We start from the raw sequence: 10818 nt of genomic DNA, 5'->3' as shown, positions 1-10818 counted from the left end.
GATGGGCCCACCACAGGCACAGCTGAGCCCCGCAGCCACGGTGGTCGCACCTCAGGGAGAATGTATTTAAGAAAGGGTAAAACACCGCATAGGCAGTGTGTGAGGACTGAGGGGAAAAGAAGTGTGGGAAACAGCTCTGCAGACACCAAGGTCAAAGAAGAAGGAGGGGAGGTGTTGTTCCAGACACCGGAGCGCTGCAGACACCAAGGTCAAAGAAGAAGGAGAGGAGGTGTTGTTCCAGACACCGGAGCAGAGATTGCCCTGCAGCCCATGGAGAGGACCATGCTGGAGCAGATATCCACTGTGGAGGACCCCACAGTGGACCTAGTAGATACTTCCTGAAGGAAATGGCAGCCAGTGGAGAGGAGCCCATGCAGGAAGAGGTTCTCCTGACAAGAACTGTGGCCCATGGAGGACCCATGCTGGAGCGGGTTTATCCTGAAGGACTGCAGCCCATGGAGTGGATCCACACTGGAGCGGTTTGTGAAGGACTTGCAGCCTGTGGGAAGGACCCACGCTGGAGCAAGGGAATGGTGTGAGGAAGAAGGAGTGGCAGAGAGGAACCATTATGGACTGACCGCAATCCCCCATTTCCCACCCCCTGCACTGCTGGGTGGGGTGGAAGAGTTGGGAATGTAGGAATGAAGTTGAATCAGGGGAAAAAAGGAGGGGGAGGTGCTTTTGTCTTTGTTTCTCACCATCCAACTCTAGTTTAATTGGCAATAAATTAAATTAATTTTCCTCAATTCAAGTCTGTTTTGCCTATGATGATAATTGGTAAGTGATCTTCCTGTCCTTATCTTGACCCATGAGCTTTCTCCTCTCACTTTCTCCCCCTGGACTGCTGAGGAGGGGGAGTGAGAGAGCGGCTGGGTGGGTGTCTGGCAGCCAGCCAAGGCCAACCCACCACACTACTGTAACAACTGTGTTTTTAAATACAAAGCTTAGCTCTACTCAGTTCTTAAAACTGTCTTGTAAGCACCAGCTTTTAGTGGCAGTTTTAGGATTGTAGATCCCAGCTGGCTGGTGCAGTCTCTCTGCGGCCCTGCAAAAGGCGTTTGCAGAATCTTACGCCTCTGCAGCGTTTTCCTGCTGGCTGACTCCTGATAGCTCCGTGCTCATTTTAAGCTACTCCCTAGTCAGTCGCTTGCCAGGTTTTGGATCCAGTTTTGAAATGCTCATCTCCTCCCTAGACCGTTAATCACATTTATCATTAGGAACCTTGGAGGCCTAGAAGGAGCAAATATTTCTCCTTTATCAGATAGCCAGTAATTTGTTAGAATTTTATGTGCTTCATGCAGGGCCAAACCATGTTGCTTCAGGAGGTCTCACTACCTGTGCTGTACACAAATTACTGCATTATTTATTTCTACCAGTCCTGTGTTCTGTCACTCTCCACCACAGCTGGGCATGTGTGGCACAATCACAATTTAATAATGAACCTTCATTCACTCTCCCTACCTCCTTCAAAAAATACATTAATGTATTTTATTGCTTAATAGTATTTCTGTGAATTTTTTCCCTCCTCCTTTCCTCCAGTCTAAGTGCAGAATAAGAGTTCAGACCAAACTGTATATTGAATTTGGATTTTACAGCTGAAATCATTGTAAGGGCTCTGAAATGACCTCCAGTTTTGCCTACATATTTTTTTATAGCTTCTTATTCTTTGCCTTTCTACGGTGAGCAAGCCCTGCTTTTCTTTCTCTTCCATTGCTATGTCCTTGATCATTCTTGCCATGCTTTTATTCTGCAGTATCTTTCTGTTTAAGAGAAGGACTAATAGTGTTCCAGATAAGCCCGCACTGTTGTTTCATGGAGCAGTTTTAATGTTCTTTGTGTCATCAACACTTTCCATGTGTACATCCCTTCACCTTGTTAGCTATTGTGTCAGCAAGCCTGCCCTGCATTGAGCAGGGCATTTCACTGAGCTGTACATATATAGTGTTCAAGTTCCCTTTCTGAGAGCATACGGTTAATTTGGAAGCATATAAGGTAGTAGTTCATGTGCTTTTCACCAGTATTCATTGATTTCCATTTGCCTACATTGCACATCACTAGCCATCAAATTGAGAAATTAATCTGGTTGATGGGCGTCACCCTGAAGTTCCTTGCACTCCTCTTTTGTTTCTCCTGCCCATAGTACTTTTTGCCATCCTGAGATCTTCTTGTCTCACTGCTCCTTTTCATCAGCATCATTAATGAGAGGTTTTCCTATGGAACCCTGAGGAATATTGTTCTTAAACTTTTGCAGGGGTGAAGGTGACTGTTTAAGTCTGTTCTTGCTTTCTGTCTTCTAAGAAGCCAGTTTTTAATCCAAAATAGTGTTTGGTTTCATATCCTATGATTTGCTTGCTTTCTTTAGTGGCATAGCTTTTGGAAGTCTAAAGAAGGTATACAACTGTTTCCTGTATTCAGTGCTCCACTGGCGTACTCAAACCATTCCAGGAGATTATGAATATCCAATTCCAGTATCTGTTAGTAGTGTCTAATTCCAGACTAGTAATATCTAATTTCAGGAGATTAGTAACATCTGGAGAAGCCATTTCAGTTTGAAGTTTAAAGAAATACTGTATTTAATGGTTTTTAACCAAACTTTCAGGGACTGATGCAGAAGTGACAGGTCTGGAAATCCACCTACAGCGACTGAAATGTAGAAAGGCATTGTTCACTACTCTCCAGGTTCAAAAGCAATGTGTCTTTTCAGTGAGATACTACGTGTTGTTGGTAGCAAATTATCTAAATCATCCCTAGACTTCAGAAGGTTTTTATTATCTCATACTTTTATTGTTTTAAAAGAATTATTTATTTTGTTGGAGTTTATAAACCAGGTGACCCTTGTTTAAGAACTGCTGTAGACAGACATCAATCTGATTGTGAATCACCAGAACTAAGGACAGGGTTATTGTTGTGTTAGGTGGCAGAACTGGTCAAGATCTTAACTCAGTACTAACTTCGTGTTGGAAATACATCCTTAGGAAAAAGTTAATGCTTTGTTAAATGTCTTATGAATCATTCTGGTTTTCCCACCATCAAGCTTATAAAACTTTGAACTAGAATAAAGTGGAAGTTTAATGGGGGTACATGGGGAATACATGATGCTGTTCAGTGGAAGAGTGACAATTTACCCCTCCCTTCTGCAATGTGATAGAGAGTTCTATTTTGATTAAAAAACAAAACAAAACAAAATTATTTGGCTGAGCTTTAAAGGAGAGGAGGGGCTATATGGAGCAGTAAAATCCAGGCAGCTCATGCCACCTTACTCTTAAAAGTTATCTTCCGCGAGACTTAGTATAGCTCAAAGCAGTGGAAACGAAATAGGTAGCAAGAGCACCTATTAGTAGGAAGAACCAATTTGCTACTGTGCCTTCCTCTATGCATGTGTGTAACAATTTGTCAGCAGGAAGCATGCTGCTCTGTTTTTAAATGAAGCGTCTGTGACACCCTGGCTACTGCCTTGTAGCCTCCCATTGTAACTTCAAGTCTTGGAACCTGGGCAGTGAGACAGAGTGTAAATTGTAGGCTACTTTTGCAGATTTTGGTAAACTGAACTTTGAAGAAATCAGTAATAACAGAAGGAAAAACACATTTTCTTCTTGCCTTGAATTATGTTCAAAATAATATATGAGAAATGCGGGTTACCGTAATACACACTGTTACGGCAAAATAAATGTTCTAATCACCAAAGCACTATTGCGTGTCATCTATCTAATTCTGTGTAACGAAGTATGTAATGGAAACAGTAATTATAACTAAAAAATGATTTATGAAAAATTTTCCTGGAAATGAGATACTTTTGGCATCATACCTATTCTGAAACCTATTCATTTGGCTGGTTAACTTATTAATAGCAATGTTTGTCTCTCAAAGGCTGAATCATCCTAAAAGAAATCATATTCATTGATATTTATAATGCATATACATTAACAGAAACATAGAAATAATTTGGCAGATGTTTTTTGAACAGACAAAATAGATTCCTTCTGTGAGACTGTTCCAGTTAACATTTTTATACATAGTCATGTTTTTAGCATAAGTTATCTGCCCTTTAGGAATGAATTCTTCTGAGTAAACATTCAAATCTGAGAGCAGGTTGAAAGACCCCCCCCTTTTTTTATATATCAATGTGTCATAGAAATGCCCATTTTTTCCCCAGTAAAGCTTACGTTAACCAGTATGTACAGGGCTCAGTTTAAGATGAGACACAATTATACATCAAGTGACTTTGCACTGCGGTAAAACTAGAAATGGGAAATACTAGCCAGATTTCCAGGTGTTAAATGATCCCCTGGGGCTATTTCTAGACTAATTTCATTATCTCTGGATGCAAAAATTAAGTTAATCTATTTTATATTTTGAAATATATTAAATAATTAAAAAAAAAAAATATGATGCCCTTTAGTTCTCTGGGAGTTAAGTGGAGGGTAAATCAAGTATCTGGTTTTTAAGAAGCTGGATGCATAACATAGACCTAATGATGGATTGTGAGCTTTGCTTCAGGAATAATTCAGGGCAGAATGTTAGTTTCTGTATTTCGTTTGCTGCTAAAGCTAAATGTTATATGGTCAGTGAGACAGAGGATTACAGGTGAAAAAGGGACAGTAGATGGTCTGAGGTAGTTGAATGATCCCAAGAGAATTTCGTTCTAGTCATATCTCAAACAAAAAAGGTTCCTGAATGGAGTTTCAAAACTTGAAAAAAAGTTTCAAAATTCAAAACTTTCACTGACAGTCTTTCGGTCCCTCATTTTTAGAGACACTTGTCTTGAGTCTTAAAAGCTGTTTAGCAGGGGTAGTTGTGGTATGAATTTGACTTACTAATGTTGCTAAGGCACTGAAGGCCAAATCTGGAAAGGAATTTAGGTGAATTTCCTAAATCTTGTAGGAGCTGGGCTGCTAAATATCTTAGCAGAGCTTGTCTTGAAGCATTATAACAAAAATGACATCTGGAAGTAAATGGGAACAAACCTAGTATGTGTTTAGTGCAGAGTTTAGAGAATACAGAATTAATGCATAGCATATATTAAACTGAGAGATACATTTCATTAATTATCTGCTTGGTTAATATGCATTTTCAGAATAAAAAACTTCATGATAAAATAGATAAAATTAGCACAAGGGGATCAACTTAAAGTGAAATGGGTTGTCCTAGCACATGTATTACCCAGCTTTTTTTAGTTGGCTTTCTAACTGTAATCTTCTTTTAATGAGATTTTAAATGCAATTTCACTACAGATAATAGATATGACAGTGTAGGGATTCAGAAAGCCCAGAGACTAAAAAGAATATTGTGTCATGTAAGCCTTTTCTTTGGTCACGATGAATTTTCTTTGTTACACTTTTACTAGCACTTTTTTCTGTCTAGTGCGAATAAATCAAGAAACAGGTATCATATTGTGTGTGTAAGTATCACTGGCTATTCTTTAAATGGTTGAATTTGATTTTTGCTGTTCCAATGTTTTAATAAACCATTCTTTTTAAGTACTGAGCACATTTCTTTTGCAGCCTTCGCAAAATGGTTTTTTTCCCCTCTTTCAGCTGTCATTTAGATGTTGATGTGTAAAGCAAAATGGCAAAAATCAACACCCAGCACTCCTACCCCGGTATGCACAGACTGTCTGTCAGAACTACCGATGAAGATATTGAAAGGATTGAAAATGGCTGTATCAGGTAATATATTGCTTTCATCGCAGTCAAGAGGACAGTTTGCTGCATAATTTGTGGCACTCTCTAGCTCTGCATTATGGGAGTGTTACATCCCGATATTGTTGATCCAATGCACTTAACTGCCTTAACAATGTATAGCCAAAGTACAGAAGAGACAGCAGCAGGAAGGTTGTCATGGCTTGCAGTTTTGGAACCAGAATCTGTATTACCTCAGGAATAAACCCCGTTTTCACATCAGTGGGAATTACACCAACTCATTAAGGAGAAACCTCTTTCTCAGGTCACCACGCAGATAGCAGGGTCTGTTCTTCTCCCAGTCTGTGGGATTTGGAGAAAAAGGCATCCGCACAGTGCCATGCAGTGAAAAGCCTCAGGATGTTTTTTTTAAAAGTAGCCTCTGCAAATCGCCTAGTTCCTGTGATAGGGAACATTTGTAGTGTATAAAGAATATCGACATTTTTGTACTGGCTTTTCAGAGCCTCTCACTGTACAGTGGACCTGTAACAGTTTCTTTACATTCACCTTTCTCTGTTTTGATAGTTTTAAAGTGGCTGTTTAAAATGTGCCAGTGAGCTTGCACTTACATTTTACACGGTACCAGTCATTTGTCCAGACTGGGCAAACACTGCTGGGCCTGCAGGAAAGTGTCTGATGATCCACACCGCCTGTACAGACTGGAAAAAGTGTTCAGCTTTTGGCTGGTTACGGTCAACCACCTCCGCTATGTGGACCTTGTCATGCTGTCTCTTGCTGTTCAAATGTGTACCCAGACTAGAGCATGTAAAATCCTGCTGTTACAGTAATTTTGGATTGCATGCCCCTAGCATCTAGTATGGAAGTGATCCCTGTCCTGTTTGAATTGGTCCTTTTTTTCTTTCTGCTTTGCTTACATGGTACTTTCTGTCATGTGGGTGTACCTACACTAGTGACAATGGAGCTGCTTTTATTCAGCACAGTATGGCTTGCTTGACTTAGTTATACTACGCCATGGTCTCCTTAGGGAGATTTGCAAGAGCCGTGTCCCTTTGTCTCCGTTTACAGTGATATCTCAGAAACAGGGAAAACACAGAGAGAAATGAGCCTCTTCCTTTCCTTTTTTTAACGTCCTTTTTGTAGAGGATATCAGTGATTGGCAGCTCACAGAATGGAATTACTGGCAGGGATGTGAGAGTGTGGTTATAAAGGTTTAAATGTAGAATTAAATCACTGCAGTCATCTGCCGTTTCAGAGGCAATGGCTTGCTTATGACAGCTAGAGGGACTGAAATATGAATTGCACTTCATCATGATGATGATGGTCTTCAAGAGCCATTTATTTAAAAGAAAGTTTGCTGTTATCAGCATTAATTACAGGAGTTCATAGATAAGTACAAAGATACAATCTCACTCTGTAAGAGATCTCATATTTAAGGTTTTTGGATTGCTGAAGTGATTGCTAGTAAGTATATAGGAGTCTTATAAAAAAATCCAGAACGAGCCCTGGTAAAGTCCAGGTTCCAGTGAAGTCAATTTCAAAACTCCATTACTGAAAGATGAGGCTAAAATTTCATGTATTTTTCTCAAATGCTAGTTATTTCAGTGCTAATAAGTAGTCTTACAATTACGGGAACTCATGGGAGTTGGCAGACACTGCACGTAGCTTAATGTTACAATCACTGTCTGCACTTGCGTGCAACTGGGCTGTTGTAGTGTTTTCCATGTGTGGCAATAGCCTGAGGTGCCTCATCTCATCGCTGCCAGAGCAGCCCTGAAGATCTGTAGCCTGTTTTGCTATGCGACAGGTGAAGTTTCAGTTATGAAGTGAGCATCATTAGGCCTGCTAGTTGTGCAGCTGGTGGCAGTAGGCTGGTAAGAACAGCAGTGGTGCTGCTCAGGACTAAAAATCACCATTTTCCCTTTCAATCCAAGCAAGAGTGAAAGCAAAAAGAGATGCGTATTTGCTTTGAGTCACAAAAAGGAACCGCACTGGTAGAAATTCCGGACTGTTTAAACCCAAACAATGGCTAGGAGAACAACACTGAAAAAAGCAGTGGGCAGTTACTTTAAAGCCCCCTGGGGATGAACTCTATGTTGAAGGAAAGCTGCTGATGCCTTACAGGAGGTGTTAGAGTAGAAAACATGCTTCCCATAATTGTGTATCTGCACACCAGAGTAGTACTGACCAGTAAGGAATCAGCTTCTGAGCTTGCTGGAACGGATGGCAGAGCCTCCACTGACTTCATTTCGTGTTGGATGGCTCCAGAAAAGTAGGAATATAGGCTTAACTCTATGTTTATCAAATGTATGCCATATTACTAGGAAGAGGACAATTTGCTGCATTGTTTCCTTATGTAGTGGTGGAAAAAGTCAGATGGGGGGAAGTCTGCTGGAGGCTGCATGGAATTCTTAAAAAAAATTTGCTTTTGCAGAACCCATTCACCGTGTGAGGATGCATCTTCAGAACTGCAGAGAGTCATTTCTGTGGAGGGAAGACATCCATCTGAATCGCAGACGAGCTCATTCACAGGCAGGGGAGCGATGGCAAGGTAACGTGCTAACTAATACAATTTCCAGTATTAAGTTTAAATTGTTGAAAGAGACCGATGACAATTTGGAGGCAAAGTAAGAAGAACCATCACTTTCCAAAGAAAATGGATGGAGTCCAGCTGAAGAAAGTCTATAAAAAGTAACAGAAGCTGCTTTTGACCTTGATTCTGAACTCATTGCTCTACTCATTGCTAATAAAAACCTTAGAATCCTAGAGATGCTGAATGAGCTCACACAAATTAGTCTGAATAAAAAAAAATAAATTATTTTTACATGATCAGATCTGAAAATATATTGAACACTGAGGAAATGCATGAAGTGAGGCCAGACTGTAAAGTAAATGGATAAGTGTTTGGTTCTGGCTGATAGGTGATGCAATGTTTGTTTCCTGTCAAATAAGACATAATGATTGTTCCCTTGTTGGTAGATGGCTCTGGCAAGGGAGGAGGCAGGGGCTCTTCTGTTGGGACTGCAAGAGTTTCTCTCAGTTTTTAGAATCCAGTTATGTTTATAATGGATTGGGAGCCTTAGTCAGCAAAATTCAAGTCAACAATTTGCTTAAGTCATTTACTTTACTGGGACTTAAATATAAACCTGAAGTGGAGCTTCAAAAACTTACTGTGTCTGCTTTAAATATTTCCAGCTGAGACTACAGAGCTCTGTCTTCAGATACCATTGTTATACACAATACAGACCATACTCAGTTTAAGGATAGTGTGTTTCAAAGAGCAAAGAAAAAAATTATTATAAAACTGGAGTCATTGAAAGAGTGTTGTTTACACTTCAGCCTTTTGGATGGTACAGAATAAACTTGTATTTCCCTGTTTGGTTGTCAGATAGTGACACCACTGCATGTAGATTACAAAGTCTGCAAGAAGTTGGTTTTAGGTGGAAAAGATTTATAGATGTGTGTTTTGTGTAAACATAAAGCACATGAATATATAAATCCATATTTAAAACTTCCTTTTTAATCTCTGTTTATATTGTTCTTTACCCTTTTTCAGGATAGTTTGAATTACACGTGTGTAGCTACAGTTACTTATGCTCTGAATATACAGGGAAGACTGTGACGAAAGCGTGAATGCTTAGCAATTTAAATATGGTAACATAACGTGCCTCTTGAATGCAAATTCTCAAGGACCTAAGACAATAGCATCTGATAGATTTCACTGAGTATCTTACTTCGAGATGTAAAGGACAAAAATGTGAAAATAATATAGCATGGCAGAAATCAGAAAGTTCTATTTCTTTGTTCAATAGAGAAGCTCTCAATCTTATTTGGTAAAACCTGTTTGTTCCTTAACTAACAGGTCTCATCAAAATGCTTTCTTTTCTAATGTAAGTAAGAACATCCATATTCATAGTTTTCCATACCACTCCTTATCTGAAAGCTGAGTTCTGCTCAGGCAGAGAGAAAAATTCTGTAGCTTAATTTTATGCAGCATTTTTTGAATAGAGTGAGGAATCTATTAAATAATCTCAGGCTTTTATGTGGAGCTTTTCTTTTGCATTCTTGGTAGGCTTTGGATTCTCTTAATTGTTGGAAATTGTAGATGATTTATATGATGCTATCTTGGTATAGCACTAAAGAATTAGAAATACCTTTTTCTAATTTCTGATATGTGGTATTATTCCTGTCTTTTTCGTCCTTTTTATTTCAGGGTAAGAGAACCTGGGCAAGATCTATGAGGAGTTGTAGTTAGGCCCTTGAGAACTGCAATCAAGAGGCAGATGTACTTTACCATAAAATTTAAATTGTTCATATCAACCTCTTTGTGGATTCTGAGCATATGTAACACTAGCTGATGCAGAGAGAATGTAAAGAGCTTTCCTTGAGTAGCCCAAGGTCTCTGTAAGAAGTTAAGCATTGCTCAGGATTTCATTATGCTGTTTTCGAGGCCAAGTTTGGGAAACCTGAATTAACACCACTTTGGTCCAAACTAGACTGCTGGTAGGAAATAATACATTATATTGTGTGGGTAATAAATATAATCACTTTTCTAGATTTCAGTCTCCATTATTTTCAATTTTTCAGAAACATGTTTCCTTTTGAACTTTGACAGAAAACATTATAAGGATTCATAATGTGAATTAGTGGGTAGAGAAGAAGATACATAATGATACAGTGATAAATTAATTACATTGTCATGATTTTTTTCTTATCTCATTTCAGTGCTCTGCTATAAATTTAGGATGAGGAAATAATGCTTCCTGTGCAGTAGGCAGCTTTATATGTGATAGGCAATTAATATGTCTGCAGACAGACCCTTTAAAATCACGAGGAAAGTGGCTGAATTTTTATCATTCCTTATTTAAAAGTCATAGAATCATAGAATCATAGAATCTTTAAGGTTGGAAGAGACCTCTAAGATCATTGAGTCCAACCATCGACCCAACACCACCATGCCCACTAAACCATGTCCCTAAGCGCCTCATCTACACGTCTCTTAAATACCTCCAGGGATGGGGACTCAACCACTTTCCTGGGCAGCCTGTTCCAATGTTTAACCACTCTTTCAGTAAAGACATTTTTCCTCACGTCCAATCTAAACCTCCCCTGGCTCAACTTGAGGCCATTTCCTCTTGTCCTATCGCTTGGTACTTGGGAGAAGAGACCGACACCCACCTCG

General features: G+C 39.4%; 1 protein-coding gene across 1 annotated transcript in view; it reads left to right on the top strand.

The window, feature by feature from the left end:
* The first annotated feature begins 5547 nt into the window (after window positions 1-5547).
* CNGA3 (cyclic nucleotide gated channel alpha 3) overlaps window positions 5548-10818 on the top strand; it is a 24863-nt gene continuing 19592 nt past the window's right edge. The window contains exons 1-2 of the mRNA XM_009281739.2: window positions 5548-5666; window positions 8071-8187. Of these exons, the coding sequence (XP_009280014.1) occupies window positions 5566-5666; window positions 8071-8187 (218 nt within the window). The 5' untranslated portion in view covers window positions 5548-5565. The remainder of the gene's footprint in view (window positions 5667-8070; window positions 8188-10818) is intronic.

Source organism: Aptenodytes forsteri, unplaced genomic scaffold, assembly GCF_000699145.1.
Source record: "Aptenodytes forsteri isolate BGI_AS27 unplaced genomic scaffold, ASM69914v1 Scaffold348, whole genome shotgun sequence".
NCBI lineage: Eukaryota > Metazoa > Chordata > Aves > Sphenisciformes > Spheniscidae > Aptenodytes > Aptenodytes forsteri.
The sequence above is the reverse complement of the archived record's forward strand: the minus strand, read 5'-3'. Positions and strand labels throughout refer to the sequence as shown.